This window comes from Grus americana, chromosome 18 (assembly GCF_028858705.1).
Source record: "Grus americana isolate bGruAme1 chromosome 18, bGruAme1.mat, whole genome shotgun sequence".
NCBI classification, from domain to species: Eukaryota; Metazoa; Chordata; class Aves; order Gruiformes; family Gruidae; genus Grus; species Grus americana.
Genome location: NC_072869.1, coordinates 1,084,467 through 1,107,825, shown reverse-complemented (window position 1 = coordinate 1,107,825; position 23,359 = coordinate 1,084,467). Strand labels below are relative to the sequence as shown.

The window sequence follows — 23,359 nt, the reverse complement described above, 5'->3', positions numbered from 1 at the left end:
TAAAGGCCAGCAGTGAAACTGTGGTACTCTCAGAAGCCAAGGAATTGCAGAAACGGCCATCCCAGCAAGGCGCTTCTTTTAATGCATCCTTAGTCAAGATGACAATTTTCCCGTAAGGAATGTTATGTTCTCAGATAACGAGCAACAAATCTTCCACAGTTCGAGAAAATAAATTTTTAAAGGTTTGTAGGGGGTTTTTTTCCTGAGTTTTTTGTTTTGGGTTGTTGGGGTTTTTTTTGTGTCTTTAACACAAATACTTACAGTTCTGCATGCTGCAAGTTTATATACAAGGGAACACGTAGCAACAGCCATATGCATGTGTACATCTTGAAGCTGTAACTTCCTATGGCTGTTCCCTCAGGATTCCCCCTGAGCAACAGATATTTGTCTGGATGGGATAGTTCCTTGTATAAACTTCAATAAATAACACTAGTGTTGAAAGCAGCTGCATTCTGAGTGTCTACACTTATTTTTAATGTCACTGGAATGTGGCCAACCTGTAACTTGGCATTTCAATGAAATCAGGAATACCTACATAGAACACAATATAAGAGCATCTCGGATTCCGACTGACAATTTTTAATCACGGGCCCTCCTGGTTGAGCAATGCGGTGCATCACTGGTTTAATTTCCAGGAAGCAGTGGGAGGGTTGTATGACCTCACTCATCATTCACTTCTACAACATCCTTTCAAAAAGTGTCACTCGTCTTATGCCAAGGACTGAGCGCAGCGAGGGAGAAGAGTAGCTGTGATGCTGGGAATCCAATTAAAAGAACGCAAACCCCTGGAGCTGCAATTTCTCCAATTATTTTATTGCCATAAAAAAAAATCTGACCAGACATAAGGTGCTTCTACCAAACTTCTTATTCCTAAAGGACAAGATACCACCCCGGGGAGATGTGGGAAGCCCCACTTTACTTTTCTCTCTCCCTCCTGTTCTCCAGAATAAGCTCTGTTTGAGTTTGATCATTTGATCAGCTCCTTCTGCAGGCTGGAGCCTTCCCTCTGCCAAGGCTCCTCTCTGCCCCATGCAGCTCCAGGGCCCGGCAGCTCCCCTGGAAACTTCCCTTCCAGTAAGCTGCTAATTTTTATTTCTAAGACCGCCCCGAGGCTGCCTCTCCCCCCTCTCCCCCCCGGATCGCTGCCTGCCTGCCAGGAGTCAGCAATATTGAAAGCAGAGCAGAGCCTCCAGAGGCCGAGGTCCGGTTTTTCTGCAGAGCAGGTATTTGACGTCTTTCACTTTGTTTCGGAAGCCGCAGGAGAGCAGGCGGGAAGCAGGGAGCTACCACATATGTGTTTATTTTTTCTTGCTTGGCATCAGTGTAAATTTTCTCGAGGTAAGACAGATTACGGCTGTTTATGTATCAGCACCAACAACCCCCACGGGGCAGCGACGGATAGAGGTGGGCGCAGGTCAGACGTACATTCTCTCGTTAAGACCGTCTCCTTCGTACGGCTGGTTCAGCGATGATGCCGAGGGGAGGCAATGCAGCGCTGTGCCGAGGCGCCCCAAGAGAGCCCTGACGGAGCCGGAGGTGAAGCAGCCCGGGCAGAGGGTCACACCGATCCATCGCCAGGCTCCTGCAAGCAGCCTTCACGGCGCTGAACGTGCCGGCTGCAGCTCTGCTCCGTGCTCACACCAACTTCGGGGATTCCCGGGCCGACCTGCACGGTGGCCTGATGTGACCTGGACCACGAATCCATTGGTCTTGCTCTGAGTTACCACTGATCTGCACCACAGCGGGTGCCCGGGGATCCTGCCCGCAACCAACACCCAGCGATGCGAGAATGAAGAGACAGTCCCCAACCTTTCTTTGGGTAAAAGTCCCTCACAGAAGCCTAGGCAATGAGAACAGATTTTCTGTGCTTTACTGACCGGTATGTTTTATCTAAATATTGCCGACGTTTTTTTCTGTCAAGCAAATAGATAATCTCATACATTTTTAAGACTTCTTCAGCTGGAGAGAAGGAATCCTTTTGCTGCACTTTTCACTAGGAGAACACCTGGCCAGAAAATGCTGGTGAATGCTTTTTATTGATTCAGTTATTTGTGTGCTGGGGACAGAGGGCGAGCGCCTGGCATCAGCAGTATTGATCCAGCCAGGGAGTGGCTGCTATTTCCTTAAACTGTTTGGACACCCAGTTTACTGAGCGGGGAATTCCCTGCAGCCAAGTCGCGCTAATTTTAGCCTTTCCGTTTGCCAGCGGAATTTTGAGTGAAATGCAGAGCCAGGCAACACATCAGCTTTGCTGACTTCCACCCCAGTGCTCTGGCTCTGAACAGTGAGAGAGAGATTTGCAAAGACCTCGAGCTAAAGAGCTCCGAATCACACCCCACTGCAATCATCTTCATCCTATTAATCGTTACAGACACACACAGCTCTTATCAGTCAGCAAATACAAATAATTGATGAATAACCCAAGATGACTACGTCAACATTAACACCCGTGGACGTGCGTACACACAAAGATGCCCCGACACATTAGGCATCTGTTTCCCCCGAGGACCTCAGCGGCAGAGGAGGGGGCCAGGCTCCAGAGCGCTGCAGGCACTGCGCAGTCCTGGCTTCTACGGATGGAGGTGGGGAGTTCGTTTACCTTCCTTCCACGTGAAGGAACAGAATTTGTAAAATTCATTGGGCATAGCCTTGCCAAAAGTCCACTATTCTAAGCCTCCTGGGAAAGATTCATCAGCTTCTCCTTTCCAGACGATCTTTATAGCAACAGCGTATTACAAATGAACCCCAGTAAAATCCACATTAGCTGAACGGCGGTTCAGGTTTGGAACCTGTCATTCAAACCCTTTTGTCCAGGGATGCTCTGAAACCTTCCTGAAAGGAGAGACCTGTACATCCCACCCAAACCTCCTCTCGTTGCGGAAAGCTCACTGACACGAAGATGCCCTTTCCCCAGCGGCTGGCTACGCTTACCTAGAGAGCACGGACACCCTCCCTGCACTTCTCACGGCTGTTATGGACACAGGCACAAGGCAAGGAACGGGAGAGGGAGAAGCAGCAAAGCTTTCCAGGAACCACAAGGACCCAGCAGTCATTCAAACAATGACAAAAGTCCAACCAACCAGCCAACCGACCCGAAGCAGACGAGGAGGTCCTTCCCACCCCAGCTGATCATAGGTAACAGGAAAGAAAGCACTCACCTCCCTGTTTACTTCTGTCAAGATAGATTGAAACCCTTCGGGCCAGACCTGTGAGAAGACAGGGATTAAGGGGTTGACGCTAAGGGTAAGTTGGTCAGCCAGAGCAAAAACAAATCTTAAAAAAGGATTAGAGAAAGCAACTCAAATTAAAGGAAAGCACATAAAAGAGAAGCAGAAGCACCAAGAGCAGCACGTGCCTCCATCCAGAGAGCAGGCACTAGTTCAATCACAGCATTCCCTGGGAAGCCATCAACGGTGGCGCTTGTCATGTGTGAAGCGAGTATTCTGGCTGGCTGACAACAGCACAGACCTGACATTTCTTCTTGAACAAGGAGACTATCCTTCGCACGATCTGCTCCCCGTTCTGAAGTAAAACGCATCAGGAGGTGACAGACGGAAATCCAAACAACTCAAGCACAGAACACGAGGCTTCTGCCGCGGAAGGTCTGGGCTCCCCGCAGCGAGGGTGCTGTACCGGGGGCTCCTCTGCCCCGTACCTCGGGGGATAGCTAACCCGCACACAGAGCGCGCAAACAACTTCTGGGTGCTCTATTTAAACAACCCTTAGGTTAGCCACAGGCTAGTTTCAAGCCATTAGGCGAGAAGAGAGCACGGCAGCAATCGGGGAAGTGAGAAGCACCTTGGGACAACCCTGGAAAATCACAGGGAGCTCCAGGTATTCAGGAAGAGACGGGGCTGAGCCCCTCGGTCCCCTTGGTTCCCCTGGCCGGACTGGAGAAGGGAGAACAACGCGGGCATTGCGGCAGCACCCGAGGAGCCGGGCAGGAACAGCCGAGCAGTGTCTGGTAGTGGTGAGGCAGCTGGGCACACTTTGGTATTTTCCCAAATTCCAGAACTGTACTGCTTTAAAGGGCAAAGCCATTCTGACCAGGGGATCATGGCTCAATTCCCTTTGTCACAAAGAAACAATACAAAACGTGGCGGTTTTGTTCAGAAGCATGAGCACGGCCACTTGCCGTAGGAGACAGCCCGGGCGCGCCACAACCCAGCGGTGCCAGCTCCGAGCGGCTCCAAACCCGGCCCTCGTGCAGACGCCAGGCGATGGCTCTGTGCTGCTCCACGAGCGCGCAGTGCTCACACAACCCGCAGCCCTCAACACCCTTTTCTATAGAAATAGCCAGAATTCCCAAAGCCTCCTGCTGAGAAATCACAGCTTCAGAGCACGTCAGATTTACACTCTTCCTATGCTGCTCAATAGAAACGCGAAGGTTTTCCTCCATCTTTTGAAACGCTAAGCTATTAGCAGGCGTTTTGCCTTTCTCTCAGCCCCCTCCATCTCTCACGCTGGGGATTCCCAGCCGCTGCCTTATGCTGGAGCACCCGGTACCGCTGCTGCTTTACGCACCCCGATTTTGACTGAGAGAGACTTTCTTGGTGCATCATGAGTACAGATCCAAACAGGATCGAAATCAACAGATCGTATGTGGGGAAAAAGAGGGTGCCCACACAGCAGTTTGCCTGTGTTTAAATTAAGACTCACCTACCCTGAGTCTCAAGTCAACTATTAAGAGCAACGAACTGGGGCCAAGTTTAACCCACTAACTTGGCCGTATCAGCTCATTTCTCTTACCTTGGGCTGCACAACACAAACACGTCCTTTACAGAGTGGAAAAGTTCAAGTTCTGTGGCTCGCTCTGATCTGCTTCCGCTCTCAGGCAGCCCCTGAGGACCTGACTGTCGACCTCCCGCTACTCTGACAACCTGGGGATGCTTTCCAAGCTTCCAAAGGACGTATGTATGTATTGCATATTCCCCTCTCCTTTTATAAGTGGGAAAACTGCCCAGAAAAGTCAGTATTCTGGTTGCTGTCAAGAAAGCTATTAAATTCACAGATGACTATGACAGGGGGGAAAAGGGTGGGAGAGGAGAGGAGGAAATCAATAGCAGGAGCAAACAAACTCCAGTAAAACTCCTGAGTTCTGCAGCTTCAAAGATGCATCTTCAGTTTTATGAGCCAGTGCTGGACCACAACTACGGTCTTGGCAGCAAAAGATAACTGTTCAAGGGAGTCTCATTTCCAAGGGGACTTGATCCACATAGCTCTTTTGAAGTGACTACATTTATTTCTCTCTCCACAAAGAAATCTGTCCTCTTTTTCTGAACCTAATTCTGTTGCTCCAAAGGTGGGAGGCAAAGAAAACAGGAGCCAGGTTTCCTAAGCCCATACGGGAAAGAAAAAGATAAAGAAAAAAAAATCTTGAAGAGAACAGACTTGGAAGTTTCAACATTCCTGTTTTGGCAAGTGAAATCATTCGACTCTTAGAGCTAAATCAGCTCTCGCCTCAGCTCTCAACCTATTTTGCAGTGTCAGCCATCGATGCTAACATCCTTTCTGCTGTAGTAAAGGCCTGTAGAGAGAAAGGCACAACCAGCAAATGTCTTGGTAAGGGGCACGTGGAAAGCAAGGCAGGAAAATGGAATTAGCCTGCAGGAGTCCCGTCGGCAGTTGTCAGCATCCTCCGGAACACGACCGGTGATGCAGCAAGAGGCTGAAGATCGGAGCAGCCTGGGGGAATTCCCCGTTGTTTGGGCAAGTCCGTTACCAGCACCAAGGAAGGAAGATCCTGAATCCGGGGCGGTAAACATTAACCAGCCCCCTTCAGGAAAGCTGGTGTTGACAAGAAAAATAGGGACCACCCGGACGACACTACAAAGGGCAACTAGAGGTGACTACTGGACATTTTCCGTCAAGGAGATCCAGGCCTTGCACCACTCGGTGCATTATCACCGTTTTCCTCCTGCTTCTCCTGACATCTCTGCAAAGAGCAGGTTTTGACCATGGCAATTTTCACAGTATGCTGCAAACTTCCAGCAGCTTATAATCAGTTTTGTGCACATGCCGCAGCGAGGCACAGAGCCTAAAGTTACCTCAATTACAGTTCCTCCTTCCTGAAACACCAGAGACGAACCACGAGGTGTTAAGGAAAACAAAGCTGATATGAGCTCAACAAGGCAGCACTAGTGAAATCCAATGAATAGCTCAAAGAGCCGCGTCAGACTCCTGTGATGAACCACATCAGCTCGGAAATGAGAACTGTCAGATTTTAAGGTCAGGATGAATTACGACGGTCATCTCGTCTGACCTCCTGCATAGCACAAGCCAGGGAGCCTCACCCAGCAATTCCTGCATCAATCCCACAAGTGCTGATTGAAGTACCACACATTTAGAAAAACTTGTAGCCTTGATTTAAAATATTCAAGCCACAGAAAATCACCATTAGAGCTTTAGTACTTTACCAGGTCTCAGAAGGACGAAACACCCACCTCCTTTAATGTCCTAAACCAGACCTCAGGGTTACTCAAACTGGTCTTCTGGTCTCACCCTGGGCATGGCTGGATGCCAGGGCTCCTTTTTACCGCTTTTTCCATCCAACTTTTGTAATATTCCAAGCAGGTCAATGTCTAACTGTGCTGTCCTTCTGCACGCATCAGATTTAGACTGCATATTCTCTTGCCACCTCCTGACCCACAATAAACAGCGAAGAATAATTGCCAAAATTTGAGCTCAGGCTAAGGGAGGTCACAGGTGCAACATGCAAAGCTGTGCAAAGGCTGAGCGGCCCGTCAGAAGGAAAAGGCAATACGTGAGCTGCTCTCCCACCCAAAGGAGAGGAATAACCTCCTGCCACGACGAGCACGGAGCAGAGCAGTGCCCAGTTCCACCATTGTTCTACAGTTCTCTCCTTAGGAACACAGTTAAGAGGGACGCCTGGGCAAGCCAGCTGCTGTGAAGCTTGGAAAGGACAAGGAGTTTGTACCCTTCTGCTGCCCAGCAAGAGGCTGCTCTGGTTGTTCTTCAGTACGTGTGTGAGGTTGCTGTGTTGGGCTTGCGGTTTTGTTGGTTTGTTTTGTGAGAACTGGAAAAGTAATTCCTCACCAAAACCTGGCAAAAGGCTGTTCCAGAAGGCAGAGACTGTTGAACAAGGATGTTACCGACGGCTGAAGGTGAGAAACCCATTTTACTGTCCCCATCCCTAGAAAAAACCCTACCATCACAAATTATTCCCCCATCGCCAACAAAACTTAGTGGGACCCACCTCGCGTAGTTGGCAGCATGTCTGACAGCCCTTGCCAAGCAGTTACCATCTCCGGGTTCTTTTCCAGGTCTGCAAAGTTCTTCCACACCCTGATGGCACCATCATCTTGGGGAGCACAGAAAAAGAGAACGCAATGCAACGTCACTGCTGATGCAATGTTCATAATGACTCGCGCACAACAAAGGAAGAAGAGAAGCGGAACTGTAGTCACACAAACTCCAAAACTGAGCTTGAACTTAATCCCTTTTATTAGAGTTGTTTTTCCTCTCTAATCTCACATCCATGAAACCTAAAGCATCGTTCTACTGGGAACTATTCTGGAAGAGCTTTTCTCCTTCCCTCGAGTAACACCTGACATTAGATGTCGCTCCATTTCTTTGACCCATTCATTTTCTGTAGGATTTGTCTCTGGCCTCCTTGCTGTTGGTGCCGAGAGCCACAAAAGTACCCTACTAAACACAAAATACAACCCCATAGAAGCAGCTGAATCAAAGCCCAGCCCATCAGCAGCAAATCTTTCAAGAACATTGTGTATTTTTCAATTTGTTCCCCATCTGTGAAACTTTTGTGCTAAGAATCAATAAATTGAAAGGAAAATGTCCTAAAGGCCCTCTCAGCTCCTCTTCCACCTCTCTTAATTATACCCAACCTGTACGTTTCAGCATGAAGTTTGAAAAGCTATTGAAAACACTTAGACTGACAGGTTTAGAATGGCTCCTGGGGAGAGAAACAGATCGTACTCACAGCTTTACAGACCAATGAATGGGAAAGAGCTCTTCATGCTACCTTACGTGATGCCACGGGGCATCCTAGAGAACTGCTTCCCCTGGGTGAGATATAGGGACTGGAGAGAAACTCCAAGCTACTTGAGAAGTTTAGGGCTTAAAATAAGCCCTGCCTGCTCTAGACTTAAAACAGCTAAGTAACAGAACTTGATTTTTTCTACTTTGTTTGCAGCACGATTTCAGTTCTGGACAGCAGCTTTTAGCCAACATCGCATTGCCCAGGTACCGCACAGGAGGTGACTGTGAACTCGCAACGACAGGTAAAGACTCGGAATGACGGAACAAAGCTGTGACTGGAAATAGTTTCAGCAAGTGATTGATTTGTTAGTCATTTGAGAACCTTTGCAGCGCTTACGTAAGCAGTTAAGGTATTTCAGTACTGCCAGAAACAACTTCCAGGTCTGATCCTGGAAATGCCTCCTCAGCTGAGGCCAGGCAGGCGAGCCCCCGGGGAGGGAAAGCTCAGGCTGGGCCAAATTCACCGAGGGGAGAGCAAGAGGACCAGAACTGCTCACACAGACTTGAATTCTGTCAAGGCGCCACAGTCTTGCCCTCATATGGGGGAAAATACGTTACTTACCTGTAGCAGTCAGCAGCAAGGAGCAGTCCTGTCCATTCAGGTACTCCATTGCCGTGATCCTGGTGTACCGAGGGTTCCCGTTGTGGAAATAGTCCAACTTTTCTCCTTTCTCCCAGTCCCAAAAACTGTGGGAGGAAAAAAAACCCCACGTCAGTTCTTGGTTCTCTGTGCAAGCTATGAAAGAGATCTACTCATTACAGCAAAACTAAAAATTATATACACTGGATACCAATTCAATCTGTTTTCCTCCTTTGTTATTCGGCATAATTTTATTAATAATGTACGTCAATCTTCTGCAAAAGAAATAGGATAAAAGCCCCATTGTAAGTAACTATTATAAGTGTCGGGATTCACTTGTAGCCCTCCAACCCAGCACCTCCCGGAGAAAAGGACTCGGTGCAATGCTGACAGCTATGGTGCTGAGCTCTGGGGACTCTGCCCCGTCCCCCTGCCCTCAGAGGGGAAGGATGGCCACGGAGGGGAGCAGGGAGAACAAAAGGAACGATGTACGGCACTCCTACCCCGCAATGACCCGTACGCACTCCTGGACGTGTCGCTCTGAACCCGACCACAGGCGCTCGGTGCGGCAGGGCAGCGAGAGCTTCGGAGACCCGGGGAAACGCTTACCAGATGCTGTCTTTGTCGGCCACGGCGATGCAGGGCGTGAACGGGTGGAACTTCACCACGGAGGGGACGCCCGGGTTCCTGTTGAGGAAGATCTGATCATCCAGCCGGGAGATACCTGCGGGGACAGGAGGCAGCCGCGGCTCGGTGCCTGGGCACGTCCCGAGGGACGGGGCTCAGATCCCCCCTGCTCCCCGGAGCCACACGGCACCACTCTCCTCCGCCTCCCCAGAGAAATACCAGTTTGTGTTGGCAGAAAAATCAACATTATGTTTTCAAAATTAAAAAAAAAAAAAAGGAAACTTTTTTTTTCAACTGAAAATACAGTATTTCATTTTAGTTTGTGGATTATTTCTTTAATCTTCCATTTCAGTTCTTTTAAATTTTAGGTTAATTTGCAAATGAAAAATATATTTTCCATGGAGACATTTAAATGATGGTTAAAGACCTTTCCCATCTTTTCTTCAGAACAGTTTGCTATTCACAAACAGTTTTGGTACCCCTGACACTGCAATTTTTTGGCACAGTATGAATTCATCACGCAAAACCGTAAGCCCAGGAGACATTTACTCAGCTCTAGTTTGTTTTAGAATGCATCCATTTAATCTAATTTTCATTAAAAGATTGTAAGTCTATTTTAATTCCTTTTAATATTTCACATTTTCTTTTTTTTTTAATGAATACAGGCATTTTAGTCGCTCAGGTCAAGCAACCAAATATGAACACTGTCTAGAAAAAGATTTAACTTCTTCAGGCAAGCATGAAAAATCCCCTTCTTTGTATTCAAAAAGGTCTCCCAAGCCATCTCCTGGGCTCCAGTTTCATTTCTGTATTACTCTGCTTTATGATATTCTGCAGTTTCACAACATTAAGCTGCTCACTGCACCGACTGGAGCCCAGCAAACCTCCAGAGGATGAGGTGGAGGCAGAGCCTGGGGCAGTTCTTCATTCCGGAGATCCTTATTTCCAGCTCCGCGTGCCTCGGTGAGCGCCCCGGGGGAGAACAGCACCCACCCGTGGGGTCCTGCCTCGGGGTGCTCCCAGGAGGACGCCGAGAAGAGCCCCCCCCCAGCGCCGCTCCCCAGGCTCGGCTGCTCAAGGCACGCCACTGAAGGATGCAGGTCCCTGAGGGCACTTCGTGGGGCTCCGCTATATTCGAATCAATTCCTGTGCTAAAGGAATTCCAGCCCAACCGCTGCCTCGTAGAGGCATAACGAGTCATAAAAACCAGCGTATCAGCTTTCTGGAGAGTGCACGCTAACGAAACACGAACCTGAGGCACGAGAGGGAAATGTGTAAGCACACATAAAGCCACACATACAAGTATTAAAAATATAACGGGATATAAGGAGTAAGCAATCATTTACAGAGTTTGGCAGAGCGGGGAACGGGAAGGACACCGCTGGGATGTCCTCTGAGCATCCGGAGGACACGTCCGGCAGCTCGGCGGGGCCGGTTTGCCATGACCGGCCATCCAAACGGCGTCTGACCACATCAAACACCGTCTGAGCCTTCCTAGCCAGGCTGCAGTCCTGAAGTTTATCCTACAATATCCTGCCTTCCACCCCTTTACAAACCTAACCTACGACATCCATCTGAACTTTACAGGACAGGGAGGAAAAGCCCAAATAGTAAATCAATAGCGTTGTCAAGGACCTCTGAATTATCGATCTCACGCCGGCTGCTCTGGCTCTCACGCAGGGCTGGAGAGCTCAGCCGCTGCCCGCCAGCCGAGGGGGGCGGGAGCCAACACCGCACCGAAAATCGGATGTGCTGTCAATTCCCGTAAGCGGGGAAGCCTGCTCTCGTGGCGAGCTCTCTCCTCCTTCAAAGGAGTCGTTACTCTTCAGCTCCTCCACTCCCGCGCTGGACTCGACAGGTTACAGCCCGGTGCTACGCTCCGGCCGAGCACTCCACTTGTGACCGGCCACGTCACTTTCTAACAGTGCTGGAGTTAAGTTTTCGAAGGGGAAGGCAGACGTTTGACATCTAAAGTGGTCGCTTTATGAGCCGCTGTACAGACGCAGCAGCTGAGAAGGGGAAGGCAAGTCACTACTGCACAGCACCGCAGAGCAGAATGAGGTCCTGCCGCCTCGCCTGCGTGCGGGAGGGAGAGCAGGCTCCTTGCCAGCGTGCGGGACAGCATGGGGTCACCATTAACGGGGGGTTTATAGCTCAGCGCAGTGCTCGGAGCTCGAGGAAGCTGCCTGCAGCGTGGGCAAGAGGGGAATCACTCACCCTTCTGGATGATCTTCTGGGCTTGCTTCCTGACACGAGCATTGCGCAGAAACCGCCACTCCCGCTCCTTGCGAATCTGGCTCTCCAGGTCATGCTCTTCTGGGATCTTTTGTATCAACATGTTCACAACACAGAAGAACAGTAACCGTCAAAACTGCACCAATTACCATTGTAACACACACTCATGCACACGCTTGTCAGGCTCAAATTCTTTAGGGCCTCCAGCTTCAGGCAGTAAACGGAGGAGCTCATGGGATGTTACGTTATTAAATACTGGAGCATCTTTCTGATCCAAATCTTCCCCACCATCTGTAACCTCTTCCCCTTCTCCTTTTCCATCCTATATTTCACTTTTCTCCAAAGGGAACGCCGTGGGGTCCTGCAGAGCCGCGCACACGCAGGTCACCCACCACTTTCCCGCGCGCGTGGGGTGGGCAAGGAACCTCGTTCTACCGAACCAGTAACTCCCCATAACTCCTTTCCTCCCGAAACAACGCAAGCCCCGTTTCAGCGCAACGCAGATCACTCTGCTTAGCACTTTCCAGCATCACGTAGCAATCCCGAGATTAACGAGAGAACACAGCTCCGATAGAGACAGAAAGCTCAGGACACATTAAAATCCCCCTTTCATTGCCAACGTAGGACTGCAGGCCAGAAAAGGCATTACTTTCTTCTCCAATCCCCGAGACGCTCATGCCACCAACATCACATTTACTGGTAATGGCAACTGTTCCGGTTCCCCATACCAGAATTGGTTGCAAGAAAATGATGCCCCCGTGTCACCTTGGTCTGATCACACGCACACTTCCACCTGAAATGGGGGAGAGGCCCCGGAGCAGCACACAGCCGCTCTGACCTATTTTACTGTATTTATTCCCACCCCACAGCTCCAGGGCTCGGCACACTACCGCAGCCTTCCTGCAAAATCCGCCCTCCAGCCAGAAGGCCAGTTCTGGATTCTGCACCAGCGGTACCGGCAGCTCCGGCCGGGGGCTCGATGTCCCGGTGCTGCTCCCAGCGACCGGCAGAGACCACGGGTGCTCCCGCCCTGAGTCCAAGTACAGGATCAAAGGAACAAAGGCATGTGATCTCACCCCCAAAACCACTGCAGGAGTTGCATGTGATGTGTCTTCTATTTAATGCTTAAAAAACGATCCAAGACTAGTAGCACCACCGCTCCAGAAACACCCCCGGATCTATCAAGGAGCGGAGCCACAGCACTCTAACCTAGCTGCTTCTGATGGAGGCAACGATGGCTGCTGCAGAAGGAGTGACTCTCGGAGAAGGGAGACAGAAGAGACAGAGACCTTCAACTCCTTCCACATAGACACACACTTTTTTCCTGAATGAGCAAGTATTTAAATTGTCTGTCACTAGATACTGTCTTCAAAGTGCACTATACTGTGGAAAATAACTGTTACTGAGCTGAATTTCTACTTCTTTAAAATAAATAAAAAATAAGAAACCCACCCTCCACATTTCCTCCTGGGGAAGAAAAAAAAAAGCAGCACTACTATTTCAATTTTTCAAGCATACAACATCTATTAGGAAGGCAATGACAAATGACCAATAATGTAAAGCAATAAACAAACCTAAGATAAAATATATCAAAGAAGATTCAAGAGCAGAGAGATTACACCTACACCTTAATGAAAATCCAGCTTCTCTGGGAATAAATTAAAGGAAGACCTAATGGGCCAGGGGAAGAGAAGGAACGAGCAGAACGGTAAATTCTCCTACAGGCACCCAGCGCCTTTCACAGTTCAGGACTAAGAAGTGCGCAGTTATGCGGCTGAGCAGAGCGCTCTTCGTTCTAGCAGATAAAGAATATCAGATTAAAGGAGTTGCTGGGCTTTTCAGGTCTGAAGAAAAATAACTTAACTCTTCCAAGGAGCCTGAGCAGGCAGTTGTTTTTATCATCTGATATCCGTAGTAAAGATTCCTCCCATAACGAGACCTCTCAGGATACAGTCCCTAGACACTAATGAAATAAACCCTGTGGAGCTCAGCTTACCCTTAAAAAGTGTTGTAACTAACTAACCTAGCAGAGACGCTCCGTGCTAGTTCAGTTCTGTGTGACATGGGCAATTACCGTGCCGTGGCTAAACAGGAGGTTTGACCGGCCGAGCCCTCAGACCGTCACTGCAGCGAGCAGCAAGAGTCGGAGCGCGCAGGCAACAACAGCCCTTCCCTCCGTGCAGGACAGAGCGGTACGGATGATCCGGTCAGGAGGGAGCAATAAGCTGTGGAAACGTGAACCCCACAGAACACATCGCGAGGGACCTTCTGGTGACAAACAAGCACGGGAGAACATCAGGATGTGCGTGCAGCAGAGAGCCATGACCTCCAGCCCAGCTGCTGCTGGCTGGCAAATCAGAAATTATAATTCAAAAGAACTATTTAGGCTCATCGTTCACGTCTTGTCTCCCTCCCAGCCAGCTCCCATTTAAGCACCAGAAAGTCATTTCAGGAACCAGCAGCCCGGTTTCAGCTGTTGCTCAGCTCTCCAGGCAGAGCTCCCAGAGGACCGTGGAGTCACAAGTAGTGCTGCACGATGAGGATCATGACACACCACCGATTCCGAACATCTCTGAGCTTCTGCTCAGACAGAAACCAATTACAACTCCGAAACCTCCCACCAAGCGGTGTCATCTGAAAGCCAACAAAGTTTCTCCTCTTTAACACTGTCTCTCCCTCTCGTCAGGGACGTCGGCGTTTGGCGGGGAGCAGGGCAGATTCAGCAGGCGGCTCCAGTAGTAAATACAGATTTTTCCCTGGTTAACGTTACCGCAGCAGTTCCACGGAAGGCTCACTTCTCTACCAGGACTTTGAACGACGGCCAAGACACAGCGCTGAAGTTAAAGCGGGGACTGATCAGGAAGGATTCCTTATGTAATTCTCACCTTCCAGGATCCTCAGCAGCTCCTGCCTGCATGTTCTGCCAATCCTGGAAATAACAGATGCTGACTCCCGCTCTCCTTGACTCAGGGCTTCCTGACAGCTGGCAGCACGGCTTTCCTGTGCCGCTCAGTCCAAGGCCGCCTGTGGTTAGCAGAACAGCCTTTGCCACGCAAGTTTTCAGGAAGAGGAAGGACTTCTGTAGAGATGAGAGCTAGGGCAGGTATCTGTTTTTCCTGGCGCACTGAGAATTCACAATGCAGTATTTTCTTTCTCCGTTCATTTGATTAGATAATCAATAAATCAAATTTGGTATGATGGCTTGAAACTGAGCCAGTGATTTACACTGGAAATTAATCCTTCAATCTTTCCAGTGAAAGCATTCTCAGAGCAAGGTCTATGAAGCAAAACTAAAATCATAAATTAAATATGACTAAGATGCACTCACAGTCATTTTATGTTTATTCATTACAGGAACAGTTGTCTTTCCCTGTTTATAACGGTAGGCAGCATCTCCAAACGAAGCACTGGAATTAAACATCGGCGTCATCTTCTTCCATCAGTACTTGGTAGACTTTACTCTTTGCCTTTTTCATGAGGCTGGAGCTCCCAAAAGACAGCAGCCACCAGCCAGGGCTGCGTGTTCCTCGGTGCTGCAGGATGCGGTTCCAGGAAAGGAGCGCTCTGCGGAAACTCAGCCAAGACCCGAGTTACTGGATGGCCCGTCCTGCCCGATTACACGAGCAGCAATCCAGAAACGCCAAAGTTCTCGTGGAGTGACTTCTCCCCGTCCCTTGCACACACGCCACCCACTCTCATTACAAAGATACATTTAATCCCCTCTTAGTACAGCCTAACACGCAATTTTTGCTGCAGAAACCCTCCACTCAGCCTTTTAAAGCTGCTTTACGGAAGTAACGGGGAAATCAATTCTCTTCCTTGTTTTATTAGAAAACACGGTTTGTTTTGCTCAAATTTTACCTAAAACATTGCTGTTGAGGACAGTCCGTGCTCAGAAAACCCCAGCCAGTGAGTATTTCCAAATGAAAACACTTAGGAAGCTATGAGAAAGGAAAGGATAGGAAATTATCACTGTCCTACACGGTGCTGCTCCTGCCACGCACGTCAAAGCTGGAGACAGACCAGCGCAGGCGCGGAATGCACAGGGGCACAGTCTGCAGCACCTTAATGCTCATGGTGAGACACCGAACACGCCAGGACTCGCTGGGGTGCAGGGGAGCCCCCAGTTTCCACCACTCCCCCTCCCTGGCTTCTAGGAATTACTACAGGAACGCTCCGCGGTTTTAGTTTCCTCCCCTAATTTTCTCTGTTTTGTGCACATGAAGTACTAAACCCATACCCCCCCCCCCCCAAGCTCCCCATCTACGCACTGAACCTGCCTTTGGTTGGCTGTCTACCATGATTTATTTTATTAATAAAGACACCCCTCTTCACTGGGAAAAGCTTTCCTTAGAAAGTAGACAAATGCTTTTAATAAGGACTAAGAGATGGAACATCCTCCTCCTCCTCCTCTTGTACTCTCTTCTGGACTTGAATCAAGACACCAAAACTCATCTTGAGGAGAGAAAACCCTGGTCTAAAGCTTGACCAAGCGATCCAGCCCCACAGGCCAGAGGAACGTCCTAATGAGTTGTTCTGCTAACGATACCAGAAGAAAGAGAATTTCACTAGCAGCCGAGGAAGCGCCAGGCAACCACTTTACCATCCAGTCTTTCCTCCTGGTGACTCTAAAGGAATCAAAGCTACACAGAACCCCGCTGGCAGGGAACTAGTTTTCTGATACCCTTAAACTTGGGGGCAATTACCTCACCTCATCATCAAATGATTTAACGTGCCTAAAGACTGGAAGGAGAGGCAACGGATGGCTCAGTGGCGACTCTTGGATGAGACAGCACATAAAAATACACAGAAAATGTACAGTTTCTTCATTATTAAGCTTTAAATATCAGTGGTTGGATACAAACAACAGTTGTGGAGTTGCTCAGGTAATGGCATTAATGCCGACCGTGCATTATTATTCACAGGAATTGCAACACCTCCAAGAAATTAAGCTGGAAGTTCTGTTCGGTTGTGCTGCTTGACTCCCCAGGTACCTGGAGGCTTGCCTTACCGTGTTTGCTTATAATAAGCTGAGATTTGCTGCTTGTTTCTATTTCATACTTCAGATTGAAACCTGATCTCTGGCTAAAAGATTCTGGGAATTTAACAGTTTCTGTTTCCAGTCACTGATGATCTCTGCCCATCTCTTAAGAGCTGTGTTTCATTTTTTGCCTAGAACAAGGCTTCGGCATATCTCTCACTTCACATAAAGCCAACTTAGTTACCAGAACACACTCACTTCTAAAGAAGTCTCAGTGGAGATTTCTCATTACCGCCCTCATTCTTTGCCATAACAGAACTTTTTTTTTAAAAAAACCCTATAAAACACAACAATGATGCTTACGAAGTTTCCCCCATGCAGTCAGGGTGACGTCAGGTCACTATCCCTTTCCCCTTTTTAAGTGAAAGGTGTCTACAGAGGGTGCCCGTAAGCAGAGCACAGCTCTCAGGTCACACTGGAGACTCAAGCCGAACTTGGAGTGGAGACACAGACCTTCTGCTGCCACTGGGGTTGTGTGGTCTTCACCCCGGGCAGCAGTCTCCACCATTCCTCTGCTTGTTTTAGCATCCTCACAGCCAGAAAATCCAGCTGGACTGTCAGAAAGCAAACAGCACCTCTCCTTCTCCAGCCTCTCACAGCCCTTTCTGGACTAAAGGACCTTCCTTACTCCATTTTTAATACAAAAGAAAAAAAAAATCAATTAATTTTTACTATAATACAATTTAAATATACAGACAAGCACAACATTTACAATGAAACAACTCTGCAATGCAGCCTGCAGCTGTGCAAAACTGGTGGATCCAGACCAACAGCAGACCCTCTCCCCATTTTTACACTCTTTCTTGGATGTGCCCGTGGGGTGCAGGGCTTTTGTTGCGGGCTCTTTCCCTAGCACCGTCTGTCTGTCACCACCTCTTCTGCTCCCTCTGATCATTTCTTCCCTCTTGCTTTACAAGCACCGTGCTCACGCAGCTCCCCAGAGCAGCACGATACAAGTCAGTCCGTTGCTTTCCCTCCCCAGACCGAAGGAAAAGGCAGGAACAAGAAGAGAGAAAGCCAGCAGCCTGCGCTCAGGACACCGGCGCTTCCCAAGTCCGGTGCCACGACTCACAAAGCACATACAGAGATGACAAACTCTTACCTTCATGACTGGCTGAGCAAAATACTTCGCACTCCAGTCACAAAACCCCGTCTGCACTGCAGCCGAAATGAAACTTTTGTGTCCAACGGTATCATCGGCATCGTCAGTAGTCTGTCCAGAAAGAGAACAGGATGTTAACCCGTGTCCCTCCCATTCACACGGGCAAGACGCATACGCAGTGATACCCAGATTGCCTTCAGAACATCAGCGGGCAGAAAAAAGCACAAACACCTTGCCAAGGATATGACATTTTTACATCTAGCTTTAAGATCACTGTCATTACATTAACTCTTTGGCAACGCGCAGACTCCCGCATCTGCACAGCACAAGACATAATCAGGCTACCATAGGCATCAGGGCTGGAGCGTCAGCGTATCAGCAAAATGAAGTCCCTGGATGAGTTTTCTGATGGTCTCCCAAGCATCTGGCATGAGAAACAGTGGGGCGGTGAAGGTGATTGAGGATAAAGCACAGCTGGACAGAGCTTCAGCTCAAGGGCACGTGTGCATGAGTTTCTGTTACGAAGCACAAGACATCCAAAAACAAAACGGAAGGACCACTCCATTCAACCAGGCTTCAGCCGTTGCTTCAGAGGCATGATCCAGGCTAGCGCTGCAATCCCTGTGAGAAGTGAAGGTGCTGCTCCTGCTAAGGCTTCAACAGGGGGTTTTTTGTTATCACACAGAAGAACTGACTCTCCACCTCCGGAAGGTTCTGTGAGATCCCTCAGGAAAGAAAGGCAGAAATGCCAATTTAAGTGAAGAGCAGTTACTTCCCAGTAGTCAGAACACCCAAAAGCTGTGCTGTCCGTTCGTCCTGCAGACTGCGATGCACACACCTCACTCCTTCAGATGGCAGAATCCTTCCTTTTCATGGTACCAGGGGGAGAAAGGGAGGGTCAGTGTCCTCCCCATCAGGCTCCGTGCATTAGTGCAGGCAGCAGAGCAAATCCTCTGCCTTCTCACCGTCCTCTCGCCCACAGAGCCAGCTCCAGAAAACCCTGGAAACGTGCTGAAGCAGAGGGAGAGGTGGACACCAAACTATTGCCAGAAGGCAGAACCCTGAGGAGCCCTGACTGTCGGTAAGTACAGCCTCTACCTTCACCTGATGGCCACGAGCATGTCCGACCTGCTTGGACTCACCCACATTCATCCCACATGACTCATCTGAAGGTGACATTCAGAACTCTTTGCGCACACAAAAATCTGATTGCTCTACTTGGCACCACATCAGTCCCTCAGGCTTCTGTAAATGGAAAAGCGCCTGGTACCTGGTGACTGTCTTTGCAATGCTAAAACGTATGCAAAACCCTCGTTGGCTTCGCTTGCGCTGCTGGGTCTCCCCAGGTCCTCCCAACTCTTGAGCCATCAGCTCTGAGCTTTGGTCTTCCCAGCAACGCTCTGGGCTCACGCCCTCCCTCCTGCACAGCGAAGAGGGGCTGCCAAGCGGGGAGCGCGTCAGAGCAGCACCTATCAGCCTCCCGAGGGGAATGCCAGTTCGGATGTTAAAGGAAGAGGAATCTCCCCTCCTTCCTCCTCGGTCTCTGCTTTGCTGAGGTCGGAGAAAAAGCATTTGAGGGTCAGGGATCTGACTCTGCATTATCACTCAGGCAGACAAATGTTTATAAAAGAATAAACAATCAACTCTGATTAAACACTTCTTGGGAGCAGAAGTGAATAATGCTGTGTCAAAAGCCATAAACCAAAATTTATCCTGAAGAAAAAAAATTTAATCAATTTTTATTTTCCTGGTTAGAGGAAGTCAATCTGGAGCTAACAGCAGCTAGAAGCAAACAAGAGATATGGAGAAATAAACCACGAAGAATGGAATGTGTAACAAAACCCAGCGGAGCAGGTCAGATCTGAAAGGAAAGTCTCTTTACCTGCTCTGGCCCTTTGTCAAACATTTTTCTCGTCCTGGGGAACTGGTGGGAGTGGGGGGTGTACTGCACCCCCATGTTGCCAACATTGGCAGGTCTTACAGATGCGATGTCCCGACTGACTGGCTGCTTTGTCACGTCATTCGTCAGGCTGGAGCTGCTTGTACTAGTGGTTGGAGGTGACCCTCTGAAGAGTGAAAAAGAGGGAAAGGATTTAGGTATCCTAACGTGTGTGAATTATGTTACTGTCTCTTTCTTTCTTTCTTGCAAGATTTATCCTTCAGTGCCTGCTTCCTCTACAAAAACAGAACGAAAGAACACAACCCTCATCCCCTCCAAAAGACAAACCCCCAAAAGTGAACCTTGACTGTGCCAGCTCCAGACTGAGGGTAGGAAAATTCGCGTTTTGGGAACCTCCAACGGTCACACGCCCACAGGTCACGTCTGGCCTAAGGCTCACTGACTAGGCTTTGTATTTCAGTGGGGAGCCCACAGAAAAGCATTTTAATTTACAGGTAAACGGAGATTTATGGTATTGCGCAGTTACATTATACTATCAGAAAGCATTGAAAAAAAAAATAAAATCGCAGTGCAGTCCTGGGTCCTTCGTTTCAACCGTGACTCTCACTGGTGCACACTGATTATGGGGCTGTGAGATCTAAAGCGTGGTGTTCTCTCCTGGAGAGGAGGTTTTGGGAAATAATCACTTTTTCAAATCCTAGATTTGCCTGTACCATTATCTCAATTTCCCTGCAGTTTAGGCATGGCCTGCTGATCATCACATAACCCTGGCTTTTGTCAGCTCAAAGCGCAGAAAATACAGATCAGACTCCAAAGGGAAATTTGGATGCCACGCAGGTCAGGCCAGAGTGCATCAGTAAAATCAGCGACAGTTAGCTCTCCCTTCCAATTCATCTTTAGCTAATTAGTGCAGCTTGTTATTCTTTGTCCTAAAAAAAAAAAAAAAAAACAGGAAGAAACTCCCCACCTTTTCCCAGAGCCTTTGTTTCCGAACACCTCACCGGCGCTAAAGCGAGAAGCTGCCGAGGCCTCGGCGTGTTCCCTGTTACCTGGGACGGCTGCTGGAGCGGTGCCTGGCAGGGAGCACCCGAACCCGCCACGGCAGAAGTGCCGCAAAGCGACGGTGGTGCTTACCCCACTTGGTGGATGTGCATGCCCTTGTTGGTGGGGCTGGCAGGGGCGGACTGCGTCAGCGAGGACGTGTCGAGGATGCGCTGCGGGCGAGCATTTACTGTTGCCTAGAGAAAGAAAAAAAAAAACAACACAGCAGAGTCCTGAACAGCCCAGACTGCAAAACACCATCCGCGGTTGTTTAGTGTCTGATACAATTGCACACCTGGGGTTAAATGAAGTTAAGCTCTCCATCAGTGTGCGCGTGGGTGTTTAAAAATGTATAGGAAAAAAGCCCCTGTGCGGTTCCCAACACATAAGATGATTTTACTACTTTTTTAGTCAGAAAACACTTACCAGAAAGTACCCGTCTCTTCCTTACAGGGAATGGCTTTGACTAACACGTAAGCCTTTTCCCTAGACCGGCTGCAGCCCACGACCCGTACCAGCGCTCAGAAACAAGCTGCCACCGGGCAGGCAGACAGCCCCGGGGTTCCCCTTCAGCAGCCAGGTTTCCCTCCCACCCCAGGGAGGACTGCACGTCTCACAACCGTAACTCATCGTGCTCGAGCACCTACTCTGACCCCGACTTCACGTTCGAGTCAGAACTCTCCTCGTAAATCCGGTAGCTGCCTGAAACTGCCTCCTGTTTCCGCTCCATCTGCCCTAACGAGAGCCGAGCTTTTCCGGCATTCGTTAGAGGACGCCCTTTCCAGAAGCACCACATCCACTCTTCCGAGGAAGGCAGGGGATTTACACGGTTGGGTTGCTCTGAGCTCTACAAAACACAGCCACACCATGCAGACAAGCCTCCCCTTTAGAAAGGGAGCAGTCCTCCACTGCTTATGGACTCCCCTCCTCCTCTTCCACACTACCCACCTTCTGCGAGATGTTTGAAATGTCTTGCATATTGAAATAACTTTCAAAGGAAGCCCCAGACTGGCATAGAAAGCCTGGAGGGACAAATACGGCTGTCCCACAGGCAAGATAACTTTCATCATCTCTTCAAACACTACGAAATTCCGCATCTCCCAGCACAGGAGCCGAGCGGGTTCTCGGGTGACGACACGGGGGCTGGTACCCAGCTGAGCAAGGAAAGACCAGCAGCTACTGAAACACGGAGCACACAAAAAGCAAGAGCTGTATGCATGGTCCTCTGGAGCCCAGACAGCTAACGAGCCTTTTATAAGATAACGCCTTTACATGGCGGAACCAACGACCATCAGTACCCGTCTGTGCACTCACACGTGTCTGCTGCAGAGAGAAACGGGAGGTGCTTGTGCCTGGGAGACGGCCTGCCCTCCCCTCGCAGGAGCCCAAAGCCCTTCTGAGACGCCTCCACTTCTCGCTCCTCGATCGGCGCCGCGAGGCCCTCAGCTCCCCCGCTCCGACAGGGTTCGGGCCCCCCGACCATCATTTCCTTCGCTTCAAGGGGTCGGAGCGGTGGCGGCCGTCACCGCCCAGCACACCTACACCACAGCAAGCGCCAGATTGCTACGGCCGGGATGCCGCGACCTCCGGCGAGGCTGGCTGCCCCTCGAGATGGGCTCATTTAGGGGTTACTCTCCTTTTCCTGTGGGGGTGGAGAGGTGCCGAAGGCCACTCATCTCTCCATCCCTCAGGAATGCCGCGGGGTCTCCGGTGAGCAGGTTACCGGGCTGGGGGAGACCATCACACCGTGAGAATGGAAGAAAGCAGAAACAATTTAGCAACTAGTGACATATTATGGTTCATAACTAATTTTAATTAGTCACAGAAGGCTCGGGTTTGATTCTTGCAGTCAGGTGTCTGTCACCCGGAATGGGTCGGGTCACCTTGTTTCACAGCAGAGGGACAAGGTCAGCTAACGATAATTTGCTGAGGGGGTACACAGAGAGAAGAGCGTGGCACACTGCCTTCCTTTTCCTGGAAAAAATAAAAAAGCAATTTCTTTTCTGAAAGCGGTGAGCAGCATGAGGGCCGCAGTTCAGCCGTACGACAGGATTTTGCTGGAGGCAGCAGCTCCCCGTTTCCTGGGGATTTGCTCCTCTGCCAGTCAAATCATCTCTTTTCAGGAGGGGAGATGGTAATTCAGGATTTTGCAAATTGACTCTAGGTTTAAAAAAGCAAAAAAAGAGCACCCTGTCAGAATGACTTGCTCATGCACAGAAAAGCCTGTACCAAGGAGTGATGTTGTGGAGGAATAATTCCCGGGATAATTCAGCCTCAAGCCTTCCATTAAAAACAGCTGGATGAAGGAACCTGGGAGGAAGCAAACTTTCCTTCTTTAATTGTGATTTCAAAACCTCTTACAAGGCCAGCATTGCTTATTGGTCCTTTCTGTTTGGTTTGGTGCAGGCAAAAAGCGTGTTTTGGATTTTTTTTACAAGATGGGGCTGGGAACAAGAGTTGTACCATTCCAATCTGCATCATAAATATAAATCACAACACAGCCACAATCTGTGTGAGAACTAGCGATGTCTAATCAGCCCGTGAAATAAAACGGCATATTTCACATCCAGGAAGCACGCACGGCTGTGCAACCTACTCACCGGCTGCTCAGAAAGACATCACCCTATTTAAAGACCACTGGAGTTCTGTAGATAAAGATCTATACTCATGGCTCTGTTAAAAAACCTGAATAGGATCAGTCTCATTTGAAAACAAAAATTCTGCTTTAAATTCACAAATGCAGACTTATAATCGGAACTTGTGCACAGTCACAAAACTCCCAGCACTGGCCCCACGTTTTCCTGCAGGGCACTG

At 49.3% G+C, this 23,359-nt stretch overlaps 2 protein-coding genes across 5 annotated transcripts in view; one reads left to right on the top strand and one right to left on the bottom strand.

Moving 5' to 3' along the window:
- The window catches only part of NPTX1 (neuronal pentraxin 1), a 193,396-nt gene that overhangs the window by 35,026 nt on the left and 135,011 nt on the right, over positions 1-23,359 (top strand). The gene's annotated exons all lie outside the window — the stretch shown is intronic.
- The window catches only part of RPTOR (regulatory associated protein of MTOR complex 1), a 152,158-nt gene that overhangs the window by 13,774 nt on the left and 115,025 nt on the right, over positions 1-23,359 (bottom strand). For 2 of the 4 annotated variants that reach the window (XM_054847001.1, XM_054847003.1), the window contains 8 exons: positions 20,639-20,742; positions 19,487-19,670; positions 17,605-17,715; positions 11,444-11,549; positions 9,209-9,323; positions 8,582-8,706; positions 7,217-7,321; positions 3,159-3,206 (listed from right to left, as the gene is read on the bottom strand). In XM_054847001.1, coding sequence (XP_054702976.1) covers positions 3,159-3,206; positions 7,217-7,321; positions 8,582-8,706; positions 9,209-9,323; positions 11,444-11,549; positions 17,605-17,715; positions 19,487-19,670; positions 20,639-20,742 — 898 coding nt within the window. The remainder of the gene's footprint in view (positions 1-3,158; positions 3,207-7,216; positions 7,322-8,581; positions 8,707-9,208; positions 9,324-11,443; positions 11,550-17,604; positions 17,716-19,486; positions 19,671-20,638; positions 20,743-23,359) is intronic. The other 2 variants (XM_054847002.1, XM_054847004.1) reach the window with 1 other exon arrangement.